This window comes from Struthio camelus, chromosome 1 (assembly GCF_040807025.1).
Source record: "Struthio camelus isolate bStrCam1 chromosome 1, bStrCam1.hap1, whole genome shotgun sequence".
NCBI lineage: Eukaryota > Metazoa > Chordata > Aves > Struthioniformes > Struthionidae > Struthio > Struthio camelus.
In genome coordinates, this window is record NC_090942.1 from 176,832,707 (window position 1) to 176,856,686 (window position 23,980).

At 36.5% G+C, this 23,980-nt stretch overlaps 1 protein-coding gene across 27 annotated transcripts in view; it reads left to right on the forward strand.

Annotated features, from left to right (window-relative positions):
- Positions 1-23,980, forward strand: part of MYCBP2 (MYC binding protein 2) — a 222,431-nt gene that overhangs the window by 157,681 nt on the left and 40,770 nt on the right. For 13 of the 27 annotated variants that reach the window (XM_068929451.1, XM_068929456.1, XM_068929473.1 and 10 more), the window contains 4 exons: positions 3,126-3,251; positions 8,622-8,807; positions 18,826-20,466; positions 22,015-22,184. In XM_068929451.1, coding sequence (XP_068785552.1) covers positions 3,126-3,251; positions 8,622-8,807; positions 18,826-20,466; positions 22,015-22,184 — 2,123 coding nt within the window. The remainder of the gene's footprint in view (positions 1-3,125; positions 3,252-8,621; positions 8,808-18,825; positions 20,467-22,014; positions 22,185-23,980) is intronic. The other 14 variants (XM_068929474.1, XM_068929477.1, XM_068929488.1 and 11 more) reach the window with 3 other exon arrangements.

Below are 23,980 nucleotides of genomic sequence, written 5' to 3' on the forward strand. Positions count from 1 at the left end.
TGACCATCTTGGCCCCTGTTGGACTCACAGGATGTCGGTGCCTGTCTTGTGATGGGGAACCCGAAACTGGACACAGCGCTCCAGATATCCAGTGTCTCCCTCTTGTCTTTCCAGTGTCTAGTAAAAGTTACTACGGATCTTCATCGGCATGCTTTTGTTAAATGTTTTGTTAAAGGTTTCTCTCTGAGAATGCCTCTGAGGTTCTTCTGCTGATCAGGTTTCATAGAGTTACCTGTGAGATTGGTTTGTTTTAGCTCCCTTAGTTTCCTCAAGACTGTTATCCTTTTTTCCTTTAGCATGTGTTTCTGTATTTTCTGAATATATTGGGACAGTTTCTGTCTATAATCTTCTCTCTCTGTTTATGGAATGTGTCTACCACATCCATTTGTCTAAAGCTGTCTTCGTGAAAAACTTCTACCTCAGCAGTTATATTCTGCTTATGCTTTTAGGCTGTGCTTACAGTCAGTCTCTTACTTGTTTATTATAATAGACTCTTTGCCCTGACTTGGGCATTTTGTGTTGAAAATTGATTTTTATTTAGATGCTTTGATGATTATCATCACATTACAGTATGAAGGCAAAGAAGTTCCTTGGTAATATTTAAGCATTTATTGTGAGCTGTTGCTTAATTTTAAGATAAAAAACGTTCATTGAAGACAGAGAAAAAACAGAAGTGCTTTATAAAATGTATATATAGTGAACAAGAACGGTTTATTTAAAATTTAGTATTTATTAATCAGAACAGTATTTTACTATTGAAATCATGCATATTCAGAATACAGTTGTTCATTTTATCATTTCCTGTCCTAAAATGAGACTATTCACTTTTTCAGTATAATCTCATTTCTCTGAAGTTAATAAACTTTTTCCTAATTTGTAGTCTAAATATTTCATAATCAGGTTATGTATACATGTAGTTGTGCAAAATTTTCCATTCAAGAGTATGCATTTTGAGGAATAGATAAAATTTGCATTTAAGGCACTTGACAAATTATTCTCAGTAGTCTTTTCCAGCTTCAGTAATTTATCTGTCCTTTCATCCTTTCTATATAGAAAATGGTTTTTCAGATTTATCATTGTTTACAACAGAATTCTCAAATTTGGAAGAGTTTAAACAAGACCTTTGTTTGAAGGCCCAGCTTTAAATTCTTGCTACTTACATGCTGTTATTTGAAGAACAGTTTCAGTATGTCTTCATTCTTGCAGAACAGAAATGCAATCTCCAAACTTGGAGGACTAAACTAGAACAGGATTTTTATAATCAAATGCATTGGGATTTTGTTTTGGTAATTTTGTGTGTGACTCCTATGCCTGGTTTTATTCTTGTCTAGAAAATCTTTGTTTTTATAATTAAGATAAAGGCAGATGTCTCTTGTGCATCTAGCTAAAGCAGTTTGAGAAGTCATCACTGCTATTACTGAGATGTTTCTGTGTTCCTATTCTATGTTCCTAGTCCATTTCAGTACCAAGCAAAACTAATGAGCTTAAGTCACAGCTGAAAATGATTTAAGCTGATCTCTTCTATTTACCATGAAATGAATTAGGAATGCTCACTGTCATGAGTTACAATGCTTTTACTGGAGGGAAATGAGCAGTTGGAGGAGCTCCAGCTAGATCTGCAACTGGCTGTATTTTTATCCACAAATTATACCATCATTCAGATTACTTTTGTATTTTTATTTTTGAATAAAATGATAAGGAGATTCTCAGTAAGAAGTTAGGTTTGTTTCAGAGACAAAGCAAAAGAGTCATACTAAGCACCCAAGTCTGTAGTCAGGTATCAAGATATTTTGACTGAAACAGTACAGCTAGATAGAGCTGTAATTCAGAAAGTACCAACGTTTTTTTCTATCGTTGGTTAAAATAGGCAGGAAGCTCGTTTTAAGTGCAGCATTTTATTATTGCCATCCTTCTTTAAGTTCTAGTACTAGTTTTCCTGTATCGTAGATAAATAATATCAGCTTAACAAAGGAGAAAGTAGATTTATCAAGATGTGCGGGTTCTTTATTTACCAATTACTTGGACTGTTGTTCTCATTTATAACAAAATCAAAAAAGGGGGTATGTGGGTGTGTGATATTCTAACCATCTCTATATATTTTTCAAATTTTCTCTTGTAATTCTACGTATGAAGAAGGAAAAAGAAGGATATTCTAGAGCCTTTCTTTTTTTAAACTGAATTTAAATTTCCAGCTTTCTCACAGATTAAAAACTTTTTGTTTTAATTTCTATATATGTGTAATATATTAAAGTACATTCTCTGAAGTGCAGATTTGGTCTGAAATGCAGTTTTATTAAAATGGCACTTAGAAGAGCTGTGTTTTCATAATTGTATCCATGTTAATTTTAGTTTCTTTACAAGAGAAAAAGCTCTCCAGACCAACCTGAACTTTTAACGTGTATTTGGGGAGATTTCACATGGATTATTTTTTAGAGATCATCACTGAGAATGATATTCCTGAACACATTAAATCAGTAATGCTTCTCTAAACCCTTTTTAGTCAAGTGGATCTTGTCTCTTATTTATGTTAGCTCTTCTGTTGTTATGGGTATTCAAAAAGACCTCAGGCTGTTTTGGGTTTGGGTTTTTTTTTTTAATATACAAAAGCAAAGCTGTAGTGCCCAGTTTATACACTGAATAGATCTATCAAGAAATCAGTGAAAATGTCTTATATCCCGTGAACAATTAAGGTGGTAGCCATGATTAAAAATTTATTGGCTCTGAGTTTATTGTCACTCTGAAAACTCTCTTTTCTCTACCCTGCTTTGTCAAATGAATTTAACAATTGCTATCCAAAGAATAAACAATTGAATGGTGTGATATTACTGGAAGATTAAGTATCAAGCTTGTTCAGAGTAGTATATGACAGCAAACTTTACAACAACTGAGTCAAACATAAAATCAGTTTGCATGGTATTATCCACTTAATTTTGTTTATTTTTAGAGCATGAGCTCTAAAGAGGAGAGATGTGCTTTCCTTTCTGAAGAGAATTGGATAGAGTGTGGAAGAGTGCTATCCGTGGAAAAAAAATTTTGAATACTGCTGCTTTGCCTTGTGACTCATCTTTCCAATGTAAATTAGTTACTAAGAAAGTCTGATTCTGAAGTGATGGCTTTTTTTGCAGAGCAAGTTCTTCTAGATCAGAATGTTCAGACTCCTCCTCCAAGTCCTTTTTCAATACAAGCTTTCAGTAAGGGGACAAGCTGTAGTAATGGACAAGGATTTGATTATGGCCTCGGAAATAACAAAGGTATGTTTTTACACTCAAACATTTTATAAAAGGCTTTATAGAGAGTATTTATACGAAAGTGAAATTAAGAAGGATCAATAAATATCTCTGTCTTACACTTGAGGCTTTCTATAGGGGTAGGCACAATACTATGATGCAGAAATGAAAAATATTTATTTTTAAAACAAGATGAGATAAATGTTGGATTTAGAAAATACTGGTTTAAAAAATCAGAAAGATATATAAACGTTTCTCATCTGTCTGTCCTAACATTTTAAGTGCTTTTAATTCGATGACAAGATAAAAGATACTAATTGAGATTTAAGATGTAAAACTAATTAGTTGTAGCTAGTTACCTTTCAGCCACATAGATACCAGTTATAAATGCTGGGAAGTATATAATACCTTATTCATTTTACTGTCATAAAATAATTCTTTCTTTTAAGCATGGTTTATTTCATTGCCAAGATATAAATACCGTATAGGCCATCACAGTAAGCTCAAACTGCCTGCCTTTTGCTTGTTCCTTTATTAGATCTAGAAGATACAGAAGGGACTTTTGCCAAGGCAGATGTCCTTGAGAAATATTGAAACATGGAGCTTTTTCATTCTCCTTTTACATATCTGTACTCTGCTCATGCCACTACGAATGTGGACCTTAGGGGTGCTATATTTTTTTAATGCCAACACATATTACGGGTGGTTTGCTGAATAAAATGACGTCATTCGGGACTTGTTTTAAAGGCAGAAGGATGAAGGGAAAATTTATTCCTAGATTTTTTTGTCCGTTATTTTCATAACATGAAACAGTGCTATGTAATTTCAGTGTTTCATCACATAGAAAGTAGTTCACATTTGTCTACACATTGCTACAGGAAACTCTTTTTTTGGACAAAGGTTGGAAAAAGCTCAAGTGCTTTTCCTTTGTTTATAGGGGTTTTTATAGAGTACTGTTTTCCCAGTTCAGGCATACTCATTTCAAAGTAAAGGCTGAATCATGGAAGCAGGGGTGCTTAAGGTGCCTGGCCTGTGAGGCAGTATTACAACTTGTCTAAATGTCAACTGTATAATAGCACAAAAGTATTACCTATTCTTTTCCTGGGCTAAGATACTAGACAAAGAATATTTTTCTTGTATTATTCAGAGATAAATTTTTGAAGATAAATATACTGTACTAACAGGAATCCTCGTATCCAAAGACATTGTGATGCCTTTCACTATGTCCTATCATAGTCTCTTTTGGGGTGCTGCAGCTACAGAAAGTTTAGAAGCAGGTCCTGGCATTAAATTCCATATCATTTTATGTGTGTTATTCTTTTGACCTACCCTCAAATTGTGATGTTTAGTGTGGGTGAACAACCCAGCTAAATGGATTTACTTTTTCCATGTAGCTGTAGTTGCTTCTGAATTCCTCAAGAGTGGAGAGTTGTTGTCAGCTCTATGTGAAAGAGTAGAAATATTATTTTCCCCAAAATAGAATTTTTCTATTGTATCATTATTTTATATACCACCTTCTGTCTTGCATTCTCAGGTCAAAGAAGCTTTGAGTTGTGGGAATAGAAAGAACTGAAAGTGCCAACACTATCTTTCAAGAGAATTTTTGAGTGAAGCACTTCTGTTGAAGATGCTTGTTTGTCAGAAAAACTCTTTTTGTAGGGGTATACTAGTTCCATTACAAATTTCTTAGCCATCTATGAAGATTACAGGCTGCTGGTCAAATGTAAAGATCCCCATGAAGTAGATGTGTATTTACGGTATTGCCTGCAAGGCAGAAGACATAGCTCTCGCAACCATTCTGTTTGATTTAGCCATGTCTTCTATATTCCAGCCTTCTACATTGCCAGTGAGTCTTTAATATTCCTTGTGAATGCCTCTACCCCAAAATGCATTGTTATTCTGAGCAGATAGCTTTCAAACTATTCTTAGTGGAACTTCCCTTTGAAGTAATTACTCATTTTAGGAAATGGGCCTGTAACGTGGAGGATAGTGTCCTCATCATCCAGCGTATGCCAGTGTTCTTTCTCTTGTCCAGGTTATTATTCATGTATATAAACTGGAACAATTCCAACAGAAAAGGACTTGTGTATATCTGTGCTGCTTTATATATAATATCTTCTTGGAGCATTTTATGGTTTGAGAGAGGATCTGCTTAGTCTCACAGTCATGAGCTTTGCAGGAACTCCAGGATTGCTTTACAGATGCTTCTGAGAGTAGCCTTTGTAATGTCAAGCTATTTAAATGGTTCTAATTACAGATAACTAGCCTTTCTTTACTACAGTTTTGAAAGTAGTCTTCCAGAAAGAGGCAGAATAAGATTTAGCGTGATATTCTAAGAGTTATTAGACACTTGAACAGTTGCCATTCTTTGTCCAGTGAAAGTGATTAACTGCAATAATAGATTATCTATATTAATTTCTAAAAATAAATAACCTGGTAACAGGAATCCTATTTTATTGCGGATCCAAGAAATGTTAGAAGGAAACATTTTCCCTGTTTATATTTAAATAACACATTGGCTGATCTAGCCTTTATAGTGCTGGAAGTCGCTTGCCAGTCTTGGGATATCGTCATAAGCCACAGGGCTATGGCGGTAGCTCCGGGGTCTAGGTTTCTGAACAAGCTTGGAGGAAGGAAACTTCTTCTGACTGCTAGGCCTTGTACACTGCTATAAAAATCATGACCCTATCCTCTTCCACTGAGCAGACAAATAGTGACAACACTGATTGTGTGGCTTATGTATAGGCACAGTAGATGATGTCTAGCTGTTAGGCTTAGTTGCGCTTCTAATAGCCCCTCTATGCCTCCTCTGAGAAAACAGGAGGAAAGATAGAAGACTGATTAAAATCATGTCATGATTTTGGAATGTGGCCCATGTACGTGTGCTTACACACAGTGTAGATCTGAATTGATTAGTTATTCAGGAAGAAGGAATTAAATTAATTGAATTTTTTTAATAATCAATGATATCTAAAAATTTAATGTAAAATGTTTTGGGCCCTGGTAATGATCTTCTTTTTCACTTTTATAGATACTAAATTTCATAACTGGTCTAAGAGCTTTAACAAATTAGTAGAAATTGATCAAGAGATAAGACTGGTTCACTGCTATAATCCTGCTTCATGTACTGTGTGGAGAACTGAGCTACTGTGTCTTGGGAAAAATAGTTCTCTATTGCTGTCAACTGCCAGCTGGTAGAGCAAACCCAGCTGTTGAAGTAAACATATGTCAAACACGTGGATCTTATCACCATAACTCTTTAGAATTATAAGAATTGGCATATTTAGTAGTGATGATGGTTGTTTTTAAATCAGATAAAGAGGGAGTAGCTTTATAACATTTTAAAATACAAAAAAATGTGTAGTGAGTGCTATGTGGATGACTGGAATAAATAAGCTAATAGAAAAACAGGTGGTGGATAAAAAAAGATATCATAAGGTATTCTCAGGAACATAGTACAGGTATGCCCAGCACCATGGAATTAGGATACCTCTTGAGCTGCTCTCCCTCATTCAGCTTGACTCCTTGAGATCCAGCAATCATAGATCTCCCTGGGATCCTCTGCACTGCTTTGTGTTCTGAAAGGGCTTATTTGTGTAGGTGCTGGGACTGGATGAAGTCTGGTTTATGTCTGTTTTCATGGCATGACTCTTAGAGCAGTAAGCCCTAACAGAGCGCTGGGAAAAGCAGGACAGATGCACAAAAGGTGCTTTAGCTTTGCCAAGGTACTGAGGTGAAAGAGCCTGATGAAATGCCTCTACATTGTCAGCTGTGCTTTGTGCTCCCAGTTCTTCTGCAAAATGCAATGCAAAGCTACCTGAACTGGCTTTGCACTAAAGCAGTACTTGTTCAGCAGTTTACTAGTTTACTAGTTCAGGTTTTGTAAACTGCTGAAACAAAAGTTAAATTGAGAAGATGTGTAGGTACGTTCAAGTGAAGGTGCACAAAGCACGCTCTGAATAATGCCAGCACAAGCGTTTTTGCCTATGTGGCATGGTTATTCTGCCTATGAAGCGCCCACAGAAGGCTGAGAGTTACTACCAGGCTTTGTTTTCTGCTGCTGGTTCTTTCTCCGGTAACTAGTGTGAGCTTTATCTATCCAGAAAAAGGATGCAACTCTTGGCCTGAAATTAATTTTTTAAATAGTTATGTTTAAGAATAATAGTGATTTACCAAGCATATCTGTCACATTTGGGTTAGTATGGAAGGAATGATTGCTGCCCAAGTACTGATTTCAAATTTTTTTAGATACACTACTTCCGTAACTGTGCAATAAAAATGGTTTATTGCTACCTATAGGTGAATATTTAGATAGGATTTCCAGCTTCTCTCTAGTATTTTTGTCCTCTCACTTTTAAAACAAAAGTATCAAGGAAATAAGTGAAATGTTTTATTTTGGAGTTCTTAGATAACATAGGGTTCCACAGACCCACCAGTCTTTCTCTAGTTTCATGAAAAGACAATTGATAATTACCTAAAAGTGTTCCAGATTCAGTAAGTTGTAAATTGTGTATTAGCTGCTTTTTTTTTTTTTTTTTTTGGCCAAGATTTCTGTAATGCTGTCAAAATGATATGAAGTTGCAGAATTAAGTAATGCTTTTGGGGTTTGGTTGGTGACAGTTCAACTCTTACAGGCTCTCAACCTCTTGGTGCCTCCATCTCATGTTGCTTAAGTATGCCTCAAGCTATATCATGGTGTGATACTCTACCTTGTTACTTTAGGCACCTTATACTTTTAATGCTCATCTATAGTTTTTTTGAGAATCAGCATTCAGAAATTAACTATATTTTTAACATGCCAGCTTTTGTGAAGACCCTCATTTCTCCCTCAGTGAATATATGTAGTTCTTCAGGAAACCAGTTTGTTCTTAAATGATATTTCTTTAAAAAAGAGTTCCTCAACCTGATCCTTATCTTGAAAAACAGCATGACAGAATACTTTTAAAGATATTTGCAAAAATAGGCAAATATTTTTCAAAGTCTGGAACAGAAATACACTTACCAAAGCATAATGACATGTTATCTTTCCCTTCTCATCAGTTTTTCTAATCTTTATCTGCATGTTCTGTTGCATGTGTGTCTTATAGTAAATGCTAGGGATATCTGCTTGTTCTTTGGCTGCTCTACATTTTTTAGCAAGATGAATTTTAGATTAAGCTGTCTTTTGAAATGTTTTAAATAATTTGAGCAAAATATCCATGATTCTTAAAAGCCCTGCTTGTACTTTTCAATAATTTTATTGCCATGCATGGGGTGACATCTTTATATTTAGCCAGAACCAAAGCTGTGTGTGGCTAAATAAGATTTGTGAGCTTTTTCTATTATCTTCATTTAAACTTTATTGAGAACCATTTTACTCTGCTTTTCTGGAGAATGACAAGTAACAGGTTGTAGTTTTGACTGTTTTGCCCACTACAGGTGACCAACTGAGTGCCATACTGAATTCCATTCAGTCACGGCCAAATCTCCCAGCTCCTTCCATCTTTGATCAAGCTGCAAAACCTCCCTCTTCCCTAGTCCACAGTCCATTTGTGTTCGGACAGTCCCTTTCCTTCCAGCAGCCTCAGCCACAGCTTCAGAGTAAGTTTGTCAGCCTTACCTGCCTCATCAGTCCATTTCTGAAGCTTTGATATTGCTGTTCTTCGTTGCTTACCAGCTACTAATCATCCCTCCATGCACTTTTCTGATTTTGTTTTGTTGAGTTAGTTTTTCATGAATTGTAAGCATGTGAGGTAATGCTCCTAGAGAAGCATACCTGTTCAACTTTAATTTCGGTATTGACAGTATTTTGTTGACAGTATTTTGCTTTTGTATGTGCTCTGCAGTGTAGATAACATTCATGAAAGTGCATTTCCAATATTGTATGCAACTCTGCGTTTATAATTAAGGTGTATATTATATACAGTACAAAATGTTGATAATTCCTTTAACATGAGAAATTGACTGCAGTAAATTCATAGTTCTTAAATTTTCTTACCTCCTGCATTCCTAGTTTTGTCATCACTTCTAACCTTAGGGAGAGCGGAAAAGTTGGGACACCTTGGCAATACTTATAACAAAGGCTTTTGTAATCTTGTGTTGGGTGCTCATGGGACTGACATGCACATGAAAGTTTGCACCTGAACGTGAGTAGCAGTCAGTTACTGATGAGAGCAGTTGCTTATAGAAGGACAAGAAGCTGTTTACTTTTTGTTTAATGAAAAATAAAATCTTAATACTCATGACACATGGCAGGTATCAGAGTCCTGGAGAATAAATTCCTCCTTATCCACAGAAAAGATATAGTCATGCAGGCCCTATGCATCACAGATATACTAGTCTTCTCTCTCCTTTAAACGATCCTTGAGAAATACCTTGTTTTTTTCTTGTGGGACCTTGTCAGTCAGTTCAGTCTGTATTGCTATTCAGTTCTGGATCTCTCTGCTTGAAACGTATTCAAGTGTTGGTAGTCAGTGAAGTGCGTCGAATGAGAGCTAGATTAAAATCTCTAGTTCATTTGAGTAAAGACAGGAGAAATACTCTAACAGTGACCTTCTGTACTTACGCAGAGTTAAACCAATGTCCCGAAAGCAAAATATTCTGTAACTCACTGAAATAAAACAGATGACTGCCAATGGCATCAGTGTCCCCCTCATTGAGAATTGATCAGTTGTTGAGAAAATGTGCTGTGTATTTTCTCTCCTATCACTTTTTGTTTTCTTGATTAGAGTAGGGAAGCCAGAATTTCTAATTCAGCTTTTATCGGATATAACCGTAATTGTCTTATTTCAAGCTTCAACTGTTTTATTCTTTAATTTTTTGTATTATATGAAAAGAAAAGCTATCTTTTTTTTTTTCTTGCCTGTCCAACAGATATAGATAAATTGTTTTCAGGAAGTTGCAATCCACCATTCCTATTTTAGTAAGGATCCCTGATTCAGAGAAGAAGCCTTTTGTGTCAGACAGGAGCGGCACTGGTTGTCTACCGAAAGATATAATATGGGAACTGTGAAAATATTTTAAGTTTGTGGCTGCATCTCAGCTTAGTATAAAATCTCAACCTACTTGGTTACTTGTCCTGCTGTTTTAGATATTCCAGCAGGACAGAAATTCTCAACTAGAGCTGGTATACTGATGTGCTGACTAGTTTGAGACAAGGACCTGCTTCCAAACAGTTTATCATGTAATTTAAGATTTGATTGAAATAATGTAAATTACACATGAGGAAGGAGAGAATTACTAACTTTTTTTTCTTCTTTTTTTCTGCCAAACGTTAAGGAGTATGGCGGGAGAAGAGAATTTCCTGTTAGAACTTAGTCTTTTGAAAATGTGTTAGTCCTCCCTTTACAAGTTCATTTAAAGGTCTAATTCAGAATATTGTTTGGGAAACCAGTGAGGCTTTATTCATGGACTTGTTCATTTAATAATCAAGGAAATTATCAGACACCGCTGAAACTTAAATAACATTGTCTAGATTGAACATTATTTTATGTTAAGCAATGACTGTTATTAACTTATTTCTAGAAATTGTCCATGTTAGAAAGTAATCATTTCATTTGCACTATAAGATTAATTGGAATATCTAGGCATATAGCCAATAAAAATATTTAGACAAAAAAAATCTATTCAGATCTAATTCCACTGTATATTTTTTAAATCTGTGATCAAGTCTGATGCAGCTATAATAGAGTTGTAACAGAAACACGGTTATTTTGAAGTGTGCCATTTTCATAATTTATTTCCAGTGCTTTATAGTCTCCTATTATCAAACATGTAATTAGAAGTTAAATCCATTAAAAGACATATCCCAAGGCTCCTTATCAAGTCAATTGGATGTTTGCCGTAGGCATGCATAGTTTTCATTTTGAATTGTGTGTTCTAGTCCCTAAGCGGTTCCTACAATAAAAAATTAATCTTAAAATTAAAATGAATGTTTATAGTCAATAATTGTTAAATTACAAGGGACTAATGATAGTTTAACAGTTGTTAGAAGTAGTTATCCTGCTTCTAGATTTAGTTTTTGACTAAAAGCATGCCTAACTAGTTTAGACTGCCACTTACATATTCTACTCTTCCTCCATTATTCTTCCTCTTGTTGAGGAGAAATCTTATTTTGAAGCATAATTTTCAGGGAAGTTAGGATCAAGCTGAAGATCCCCTAGAGCTATTTCCTTAAGTAGCTATTTCTAAAAGGAGGAAAGATGCTGGTCTGATTATAATGTATAGTCTGACTGAGAGATAGCAGTTTTTATTTAGAAGACTTTGCAGCTAACTGTTATCGCTGTAGAACAGCTCCTGTGTTTGGTGAGGGAAGGGGGTGGGATTTTTTGTTTTTTGTTTTTCCCAAATTCATTTAAGGAAGGGGGAAGGGTTTGTGGCAACCTTCTGTTTTCAGATACAGTATTGGGTTATTTTTTGTGGAACTACTACAATGTGTTAGACAACTGGCTCCAGAGATGCAATGCTTGAGAGAATGGAAAGTATCTCATTTTCATTTTGTTATTGTCATAATATTAAAAATAGCTTAATTAGTAAAAATCTTGTGTGTTTTGCCAAAGGAGCCTCGGAATGTGTTACAGAGGACTAGTATAAAAAGGAAAGGGAAACGGTGTTGCTCGGTTTTGTATTATTTGCCAGGACTTTACAAAGCCCTGTATGTTCTGTGTTATTTAGTGCCTTTGCTAATTTTCACATGTGCTCATGCAGTGGGTAAAAGCCAAGAGATGATTTTTTTTTTCATAGGGACAGACAGAACTAAGATGCTCTTGTCATGTGCTGTAGTTCCCTTTGGGTCTTTTATGCAGCTTAAACTGCAACAAGGCTAGAAGGGAGCGTGTAACCTAAGTGGAGTTTAGAAACAGCTGTACTGACTTGGAATCATAGAAAGGACTTTTTTCCCCCAAAAGAAAACCAGTTTATGTATGTTAATTCCTTGATTATTCCAACAAATAGTCTGTACGTACTCCAGCCTTTCTGCAATTTGCTTCTGAAAAGTTCTAAAAATCATCAGTAGCAGATTTGCTCAGGAGCTGCAGGTTCCCACAGCTGTGAGATTATTACTGATTACTTGATTAATTGGTCTCTGAATTTTGTGAAAAATGGAAGACTCAAATTTCTGATTGGTCCTGAACATAGCTGAAGTGTGGAAACGTAGCGGGTCAAGGAAGATATTGTTTCTTAACCTCCAGCAGTGTGTGCTGGGTCACAAAAGTCCTTAGATTCAACAAGTCAGGAAGACCGAATCTTGCCACACTGTCCAGCATCAGTACTGAAATTTCAGAACTGGCCATTGAGCTGGGAAGCTGGGGAGGGAACTGTGAGACCTTGCCAGTTAAAGCTTCCTAACGTGTTTTTCTTGCACCATCTGAATTGCTACCACAAATGAAGAACATATTTATTGGCAGAAAAGGCTTTGGGCCCCCTAATTAGCCTCATCTGTCACACCCACTCCACTGTAGCCCTGGCAAGTCACTGCAAGCAGTTGCACAGCTCAGCTATTTCCTGATTCATCTCAATCCAGACAGAAGCTGCGGTGCTGAGCTGCTGTTAAATACATGCGTGGTGTCCTGTCATACTGCCTCCTTGTAAATCCATGCATGCTGCTGGGTTCCAACCCAGTATGCTCTCCCTATGGAGGAGATCAAGCCCTGCCATTCATGTGAGGGATTCCTTGATACCTCCCTTCAGTATTGTGTCACCACTTTCTTCTATTTGTTGTTCTTTTACTTACTACTATGTGCTAGTTACAGAGCGTTTAGAACCACTGGCTTTACCTGTACTGCTTTTATCAGCATTTCCTAAGCTGTGGAGAGGGTATAAAACACATATGGAACACGTTACTCCTCTTGGTAGTGTTTCAGTAAAGTGGAAGGAGAGAATCTTTTTAACCAATTACACTGACATATTCTGTATCACAAGCACAGAAATGCCTTGACTGTCATGCTATGCAGCCAGAGAGTATTAGTTGAGCTGTTTTTTCAGATGCAACATATTGTCAAAGCAGCATTCCTGAAAACTGGAGATGATAAGTTAAGCTACTTCATACCTTAAGCTTTATGGATTTGGTATACTAAGATGGATACAAAGCATACATTTCAGACTATTTAAATCCAAAACCTTTCCTTGGGGACTGGTAAGATAAAGGGTGGAGGAAAAACACAAATTCTGTCAAGCTTTATTTTAGAATTAAGTTTGGCTTATCATGCCTTCAAAAACAATAATTGTGAATTACAAAATTATAGGTTCATTTTATCTACCCTTTCAAGTGCAGGAATTTTACTTTTCAATTAATATTACTTTCAATTCATATAGTCAAGTGACTCAAATGTTAGTGCTCTAACTTTACTTTTGGATAATAAACGTTGCCAACATTTTCCTAATGAAGCTGCATTCTGGCTTTTGCTTTTACTCATTCATTCATTCCCCTATTAATGCTGTCTAACACTACTTTCCCTTTTTAATATTTAGTATTCACATGTTGACTTCAGTATATCTTTTTACTCATGTGGAAAAAGAATCCTTGCCCAACTGCCACTATGGCATTTTCAGGTTCGGAAAAAAAAGATTTACTGCAGTTCTTAAGAAAATCAGCTAACAGCCATATCCAGCTTCATATCAGTAGCAGTGAGTGAAAGAAGAATGCGTTCTTTTGCATACACTGGGTAGATAGAAGGGCAGAAACAGGTCCCTACTTTCCTTCATCAGCATGCAGAAAGACAGAAGAGGAATGTCTTTTTAAGAAGAAAATTCACCTTATCTCACTGCTCTAGAGACACAGTTTTACTAGTCTTTTTTGGTTTATACGTTCAAAACAGTCTAGAGCAGCGTGGATCAGTAAGCAATCTGTCATGCCTCCTGTTTGGCTTACCAGCTTTCCCTCTGAGGAAGCAGGTATGGTTGTTAGAAGACTATGGGCTGCCATAGGAACTGAGCTACCTCTTATGTCTCCATATTATGCAGCTTTTCAAGCTATTTCCATATAGGAGCAAAAAGTGTGATGGAAGATACGCAGTCACATTTGAATGTCTAGAGACAGAGCTTTGGACATGCCTTTGTAGTCTTTGAGGGTGATTAAAAAAAGGGAATTCTGTCCCTGTAGCTGACCAGCTGTCCTGGATAAACATAGATCATTTCCGAAGGCAAGCAAGGAGATTATGTGGGGAAGTTAGTCTCTTTGACCCACGGTCTCCTTCCTGAAGTGTTTGAGAAGCAGTACAGCATTCAACATAAAATAGATCACAACACTGTAAAATGTAAGTGTTCTCAGATACAGAACGAAACAGCAAAGTATATACATGACCTTGGATTGTGTAAATAATTTTCTTTGATCATTTTTAGAGCATAAGGCTAATATACCAAATTGACATTTTAGGCTTATATTTGCAGAACTGTTCCTCTCATGCAACTTTACGTTCCTAATGTGTTTTTCTATATTTTACCTTAAAAAAAAAAAAAAAAAAGTGATAGCAAAGAGACAACCAGTCACTCAGAAGTTACACAGTTAGCCCTGAAGCATAGTTATCATATGTAGGCATCCAAGTAGGTAGTACTGTTGTTAAATTTATTCTGATACTGCACTGAGATAGAGAGATTGTTGTCTTGTTTTAAAATGAAATTCTTATTTCAAGAATGTATGAACACCTTCATTCTTGTTTTACAATCTGTAGAACTATAGCTGATTCCTTAAGAATGGAGTTTCTAATACATTTATGTGTACAAATCAGTAGATGTGATACCACACAACAAATCTCTTAAGCTACGCAGGGATTAAAATCACTAATTTGGAATACACTTACCTTCCTTCATTTGTACAAAGAGATCTTTCTAAAGCAGAGTATCTTCTAATGAATATACAAAATAAATCTCTTCAATATTGTTAATGTGGTAAGAATTTGCCCTTTTTTTTACTGGAAGGAATAGGCAGAATAAAAACAACATTGCAGGAAAGGAAGATGGTAGACTTGAATCTGAAACTCCTTGTTATCTCACTCCAAGCTCTCTTTGAAGCTATACCTCTAGCAGATTTGATGTTGATGGAATCTAACCATATTGAAACTATCTTGGATTATACTTTGGGATTTTACTTTAACTTTGGGTTTTTTTCTTAAGGCAAAATTTTGTTTAAGGGTTAGTACAGAAATTGTCATGTCTGCACTGTTTGGTCAAATCTCTTTTACTCCTGCTTATATCTCTTTGTAGTATAGAGAAGGTTAAGTTTGGGTTATGCATGCAGTTTTTGAAACAGTTCATTATTGAAGTACATTCAAATTTTAAAGGATGATTTTGGTGAATTTAATGTATTTTTCATCATTCTTTCCAGTAATTAGTGAGACTTTACAAAACAAACATCCCGCATGTTCTCTAATTTTCTCAGGAGGTTGTGAGACTTGGTCATCTAGAAGGCCACACTGCAGTTTTAAATAAGTCACGTCTGTGAATTCACAGATTAAAAGTTCGTGCTTAAAAAAAGAGTTTTGTTCAAGACTAGGCACTGCTATGTTTTTATAATAAAGTGTAAATCACATTGACTAGTCTCTGAAGATTACATTTTAGATTCTAGTAACTTAGACTGAAACCACAGAAGTGATCTTTTATTCTTTTAAAGATGTAAATCAGGGAAAATGTTTGGAAGTAAGTATTTCTCTTTTAAAGCTAGTGTAGGAATCTTAATGATTACTTCAGAATATTTAGCAAAGGAGATGCATATCATTTGAAATGCTTGTTTTTATCTTTGCTATTTTTTCCATTGAATCTGTGCTGCTTCTGTGCAACTGTTTTCCACTGTAGAAACTTCATCCTGCTGCCTTGCTTCTCGTGAGCGTATTTACAAAACTAGTGATGTAGCTGGGCCTGCCTCTGCTATTTCATCTCTCTCTCACAAACTGAAGGGTGGGTATGCATGTAAACATAGCAAGGTTATTCAGATGTTACGGTCAGTGTTTTGCTTCTCCTTCCATTCATTTTCATTTCATTCACCTAATAAAATGCCGTTTAACAAGTAAACGTTCAAGTTTGGTATTTATTGGAGTTCATCTGATGTAACCATTCAGTGTTGCCTTACTGAGTTGCAGTGATTTCATTATATATGACTTAACTATCTTTTGACGTTTTGTAACCAGAAAGTTCACTCTTAATCCAGTCTCATAGTACTTGTTTTCAAACAGTAAATAAATGAAGTATGGAAGAAGGGGGAAGAAAACTTTCAATGTTATTTTTTTGACTTACAGATAAATCTGTTGCGCTGTTTGAGTCCAGAATGCTAAGTAGGGTAATTTACCTGTATACGTACAAATCCTAATCTTTTTGGATAGGAGAGTTGGATTAAAAAAATCATTAAAAAATAAAATTATTGCTAGACTATACCTTTGATAAAACAGTTTTGCTCTAACATGTTTTCCTACTTGATATTACTGGTCATGCAGGTACTTTGAATTTGATACATTGCCCAAAGGTTGCCGGTGTTTTATGTCCTTTAAGAAGACAGTTGTCTTCCTTTCTCTTTTTTTTTCGTTTTTGAAGAGTTGTGTTAAAAGTTCTTTAATTGATCATCTTTAGAGTATTTTCTCATCTAGAAAATTTTAAATTAGTCTTTTCTGTGTCTGGAAAAAGTGTATATAAAGCAATTACAATTTTCATTTCTGAACTCACGTATCGCAAAGTAGACTTAAAATAGTTTACCATTAGAACTGATGAATAACTGAGTGAGCATGGGAGAAAGGTTGAATTGACATTAAATAAATATTTTTAATACTTTTCTTTTAGCAAGGACAATCATTTTATAAGACAAGACATGCCATTTTATTTCTTCCCTTCCTTTTCCCCCTCAAATTATGGAACTCAAATGAAAAAAGAATAAGGAAGGATGGGACTCTCAAAATTCCTTAAAGATGTTAATGTTTGAGATGTTCCCATTACATTCTACTGTTTACATTTGGCATATTGTTCCTGAATATAGACAAAATATTTCTTCTCTGGCTGGAGAAGCATGAGCTCCTAGGTTGTCCCATGTCCTGGGAGGCCAGGAGAATACCTTAACCTGCAAGCTTATTAAATATTCTGACATAGGTGTTGTTCACTTTTTCCTATTGCTGCTTTGCTTTCTTATAAACTGCATAAATATGGAGGGCGGGGGGGGGGGGGGAATAATAATTACTTTGTGACCTGAGGAAACATCTGTTTTCTAGACCTCACCCCAAAGAACGTTTGATTTTGTACTGTGAGGAGTAACAGTGTTAGTAGAAGAAACTGAAATTACCCATGCTTCTCTGCATTCTCTAGCATAGAAATAAGGCTTCGTGCATGAGAGCTGGAAGAAGTTGGTTCAGCTCCCATCAAGCGGAAGGAAGTAAACCCAGGTTTCCCACCTTCAAAGTAAATATTGAAGGTTCTGGGTGAAAGACAACTGCTATAATGTCCTTTTCTCTTCTCTATTCCCATTAGAAACCAAGATCCAAATTTAGCATACATTCTCTGATTAATTGAAACTTAATTTTTTGGCAAATAATTGTTTCTCCAAAAACGTACCCAGATCAGTTGAAATAGCATTGTAGTGACTGAAAGTCAAATAATTCCAAGTATTGAAACCTCATTCTGCAAGCTTTGTAAGACATATTTCTTCATTTTTAACTAATACAGGCCCATTAAAATCAGAAGGACTAACCATATGTTCAAAGCTTTACAGTGTTATGCTTTGGAGAGAGTTATATAGAAAAATTAATTCATGATTGCCACATTGCTTGCCAGTGATTTAAACATCACTTGTCTTGAATTGATTGAGTATGTTCATAAAATTATTAGAAGCAGATTGTTTTAATGAGTTACTTCTTTGCATATGCTTGTGTTTAGCATGTATTTATATTAAGCTGTGTATAATTTTTGCAGCTCTTTGGATTACTATATGTACAGAGTCAATGTGCAATAAGTTACTGCATCAAAATAAGACGTTGGAGACAGGAGTTGATGGTTTAGCCTAATAGTGATTAAGCAGCTTGTTTTGAGTCGGTTATGTTCTGTACCAGTTGATAGCATGTGGTCTTAAAAATGTGGCAGGTTAACCTCAGGTTATCCATGTGATTTGTTTTAAACGTGTTTGTAAGCCTCTTACCCACTTTACTTTATAGCTGCATTTACCTTCCGTTTTACCTGACTTGTGAGCATGCAAGAAAATCAATCTGGTTGCACATATGATCGTTCAGCAAGTCCTCTTGTTGTAATCACCCTGACACACATAGAGATAATCAGTACATCATTCTTGGTTTCTGTTGCAACTCTGGTAAACTTAGTTAACGGCTCCTCCAATTCTAGCTGAGAAAACAAATTGTACTTCCTTTATGAGTGTTTTGTGGAAATAGTGAACTGTGGCTTTTGATAACTTCCTGGTAGTGTGTTTTCTATAAATATTTCCTAACATGTTTTGAGATGTATTTTTGTTATATCTTTGGGAAAAATATTAAAATTATTCTAGTGGAAAAAAAATCTCTTTAGATTTGCTTTCATTTTGATGTGAATAGAAGCATGTGTCTGAATTATATCTTGTGTTCAGGTGTTTAATCCTTGATTTGCATTGTTAAAAGTATCACTCTTAAAGTATCGTAATTTGATTATAAAATGTACTAAACAGGTGACCGAGTGAATTTCACAGCAGCTGCTAGACCAGTTTCTCCAGCAGGAAAATCGGATATGTCATCCAAACACAGGGCTGACAGCCGGTCACCCAAACCTGATGTGCGAATGAACAGAGCCGCTGCTGACCAGAAGAAACCTAGGAATACGGAAGGTTTATCTGCCAGTGAATCTCTTATGCTGAAATCAGATGCTGCAAAATTGCGGTCAGATTCTCACAGCAGATCTTTGTCTCCAAACCATAACACTTTGCAAACACTAAAAACTGATGGAAGAACAACTACTGGTCTGAGAGCTGAATCTCCAGGGCCAGGAACCCGGTCGTCTTCTCCAAAGACAAAGACGCTTACGGCAGTTAGATCTGGTGCTAGTTCTCCGCGATCCTCATCACCACATGATAAGACTCTACCTCAGAAAGCTTCATCCCCTGTAAAAACAAAGCTTGATCCTCCTCGAGAGCGATCCAAATCAGATTCTTACACATTAGATCCAGACACCCTTCGCAAAAAGAAAGTGCCACTAACAGAACCCTTAAGGGGGCGGTCCACTTCACCCAAACCAAAAATTATTGCAAAAGATGGAAAGCCTGTTACAGAAACTGAAAATAGAGCTCCTTCCCCGCATGTTGTACAAGAAAATCTTCACAGTGAGGTTGTTGAAGTATGTACTTCAAGTACTTTAAAGACTAATAGCATTATAGATAGCACCTGTGAAGATAACACAGATTTTAAAAGTCTGGATGATAGTTCTAATAAAGTTCACTTCAGCATCGGAAAAGCACCACTGAAAGATGAGCAAGACATGAGAGCGTCTCCAAAAGTGAGCCGTAAATGTGCTGGTAGGCACACAAGACCTAAAAAGGAAAAGTCCAGCTTTCTTTTCAAAGGCGATGGCTCCAAACCTGTAGAGCCAGCCAAGCAAGCAATGTCCCCTTCTGTTGCAGAATGTGCTAGAGCTGTCTTTGCTGCTTTTCTCTGGCATGAAGGAATCGTTCATGATGCTATGGCTTGTTCATCTTTTTTGAAGTTTAATCCAGACCTGTCCAAAGAGCATGCACCAATACGAAGCAGTCTTAATCAACAGCCAGCAGAGGAAAAAGAAACCAAGTTGAAAAACAGACATTCATTGGAAATATCATCTGCTCTTAACATGTTCAACATTGCACCTCATGGACCAGACATATCTAAAATGGGTAGCATCAATAAAAATAAGGTCCTGTCTATGTTAAAAGAACCACCTCTGCATGAGAAGTGTGAGGATGGAAAAACTGAAGCTACCTCCTTTGAAACATCCAGTCACACAATGAAATCTAAGTCTCCTCTTCCATTAACGCTGCAGCACTTGGTAGCTTTTTGGGAAGACATTTCTTTAGCAACTATTAAAGCAGCTTCCCAAAATATGATTTTTCCAAGTCCTGGTTCTTGTGCAGTTTTAAAGAAAAAGGAAAGTGACAAAGATAACAAGAAAGCCAAAAAAGAGAAGAAGAAGAAAGAAAAGGTTGAGACTAGGCCAAGGGGAAATCTTTTTGGAGAGATGGCCCAGCTTGCAGTGGGAGGACCTGAAAAAGACACTATCTGTGAGTTGTGTGGAGAATCCCATCCATATCCAGTGACTTACCACATGAGACAAGCTCATCCAGGTGAGATTAGATATTTCTCTTCCTCTTATCTGCTTATAGAATATATTATACACACATTGACATTAGTTATTGTTATGAAAAGAAGTCAAGCTGCCTTGTTCACAGTATAAGCTAAATTAAAATTTGATGCCTTGAATACTTATTTAAGTAATGTTAAGTGTCATGAGCCACAAAGATGATTAATGAGTGGAACATCTCTCATAAGAGGAGGGCCTGAGAGAGCTGGGATTGTTTAGCCTCAGGAAGAAAAGTCTCAAGGGTGTTCTTATCGGTGTTTATAAATACCAGATAAGAGAGAGGGTGTACAGAAGAGGGAGCCATACTCTTCTCAGTGGTGCGCAGTGACAGGACAAGAGGCAATGGCCACAGATTGAAACACAGGAAATTCTGTGATCTGAGCTGTCAAAGATGCTGAAGAAGGTTGTCTGAAACAAAGCCAACACGATGAACTGACTTTACAGGGCCTCTTCAGAAACATACCGTTTGTTAAAATTTAGGAATTCAAACTATGCTGAGAAAATTGCAAATAAAAATAGAAGTATAATATTGGTTAATTAGAGTTGTCTAATTACCTGTTGCCTGTAATTAACAGGCAATTAATTACCTGTTGTAATCCCCGGGCATCAGTGACTTGAGTCTTTTGGCTTAAAATTTATCTTGAAAAAAAAAATACTGTTAAAATCTCCGAAGTTTTAAACCTTAGTCAGAAGGCAGTTTGTAAGATACAAACTGAGTCTGTACTTTTACTGCTCTGGACAGATCACTACATTTGTTCAGGAATCGGTTTAATTTTAAGAAAGGAAACAAGGTAAATCAATGTTAACCAGGTATTATTTAGCTATTTAAAAGTTAAATATGTTGTGCTTTCTTTTGAAAAAGGATCACTTTTTGAAGGAGTTAGCTAACTTGTAATAACTAGGCTTACCACAGACTAAATGATTTATGTGTTTTCTAACTTATAAACTAAACAAATTATTTTGCCAGTTACTGAAGTTCAGGCTATTTTACCTGTTATTGAAGTTCAGGCTGATATTGTACGCAATAGCATTAGTACTGCGTAGGAAGTTAAAGCAAAATTAAAGCAGCTTTAAATTTTTTTCTCATTCAGCAGTTATCAATGTCCTGAATTTTTCTGAGAAAGAATAATCAGCAAAGGAATCCACTTTATTCCCTTTTAGGCTTCAGTAGACATATGGGGAGGAGGGGCTTATGTTTGTTAAATTGTGGATGAGGTTAGCTACTGTGTAATACTGACCTTACCATCAGTTAGTTGTCTGAATAGGGAACTACTGACGCTTCAGACAGAATTATAAATAAACACTTGAAAACTACAGAGTATTTACATTTCTTGAAGTATGGCGCTCTCTCACACACACACACACCCCTTTTCCCCATCAGTTAAGAGGTATAAAAAAGGGGAAAATTGGGATAGGAAAAGATAAGTTTGTCCCTTTTCTTCCTTCCTCTTTCCATTCCACATTTTACAGGTAGGAAAATAATAATCCTTATTTTGAAATAACATCTTTTTCATCTGTTTACCATATGTAGGTTGTGGCCGTTACGCAGGTGGCCAAGGTTATAATAGCATTGGACACTTTTGTGGAGGATGGGCTGGTAATTGTGGTGATGGTGGTATTGGAGGAAGCACTTGGTATCTGGTTTGTGATCGATGCAGAGAAAAATACCTCCGTGAAAAGCAAGCAGCAGCAAGAGAGAAGGTATTATCTGTTTCTAATGTGTTTATCCCTCTCTCTGTTTAATACTAATATACGTTCATAGCTTGTATGTAATGCGGGACCAGTTTGATAAATTTTGAATTTCAGAATGTTGTAAGGTTTTGAAATATTTGTGGATAGCTTTAAAATATAAAAAAAAAATTGCTGATTACTTCTGATTTGGTACTTCACATTCCTTTCCAAATACTTTTACATTCTTTTTTTACTTCTCGAGTAATTTTATTTTTCATCCTGATACAGTTACGTTATAGGATTAGTACTTAATTTTTAAAAGTATGTCTTGATTTATTTAACTTTGGATTTTGTTTTGTTTATTGAATTATGAGTATTGTTTTAACTTCATATGTTTATAGTTTCTTTAATGATCTTAACCATCCAGATCATCAGAGATAATTCCATCCTGCCACTGTATATCTGTAGTATAGATCTGGAGTCATTTCTGCTTTTCATCTTCTACCGTATTGTTTGATGCAGGAAGAAGGAAGTTTTAATTTCACTTTTCTCAGGTTAGAGAGAGGAAGTATGGAACATACTTCCACTGTTCATACAGCTAGCTCTGTTTGTGGGGCGCTACCTCTTTCATTCGCCCACAAAAACGTTGGTCTTTATCATTCAAAATGCTCTGTGTTTGTGAAGGCGGCTGACTCAGCCCCGTACACCTGGAAAGATGAACTGTTTCATAGAGTGCTAGTGTGGACTTCTTAATAGGCTGCTCTTTCTCATGGGTACTGAGTCCTGGGATATTGAACTGAGCCTTACCTCTGCACTGGCCTAAAATGATTCCAAAATAAGGATGTAGAGGAATATGAGATCAGTGCTGGCTTAGCTTTGTCCCTATTTTATTCACAGATTTTTATTGTCTTCCTCCAAGAATGGTTTCAAGAACTTAGTTGGAGAGAGTAAGGAAATTCCTGGGCTGCCGGCTTTTGCAGTTTTTGTCTGACACCAGGATGATCTTGTCTTTCCCACTGGGAAGGCAAGGAGGGGGGCAAAGTTGTCCTTTATGTGAGAGAGCAGCGAGAACGCATGGAGCTCTGCCTAGGGACAGATGATGAGTCAGTCGTGAGCTTATAGGTTAGGATTAGAGAGCAGACCAATATGTGTGACATTATGGGTGGGTGTCTACTACAGACCACTTGATCAGGAAAAATAGTAGGTGAGGCCTTCTTCAGACAACTGGAAGAAGCCTCATATTCACATGCTCTGGTCCTCCTGGGGGACTTGAACCACCCCGTTACATGCTGGAAGGACAACACAGCAGAGCATAAGCAATCCAAGAAGTTTCTGGAATACAATGATGTCACGCTTCCTGACCCAAGTGAATGAGGTGCTGACAAGGGGAGGGGCTGTGCTGGACCTCATGCTTACAAGCAGGGAAGGACTGGTCAGGAACGTGAAAGTCAGGGGCAACCTTGGCTACAGTGATCATGAGATGATGGAGTTCTGGATCCTGAGAGGAGGGGAGAAAAGCAAAAAGTAGGATCACGACCCTTGACTTCAAGAGAGCAGACTTCAGCCCCTTCAGGGATCTGCTTGGAAGAATCCCATGGGAGATGGTCCTGGGGAGAAGAGGGGTGCAGGAGAGATGGTTGATTTTCAAAGATCACTTCATCCAAGCTCAAGGATGGTCCATCCCAATTAGCAGGAAATCAAGCAAAGGCAGGAGGGCTCAGGGATAGACGAGGAACTCCTGATGAAGCTCAAACGTAAAAAGGAAGCATACAGGAGGTGGAAGCACAGATAAGTGACCTGTGAGGAATATAGAGAAACTCTCTGCG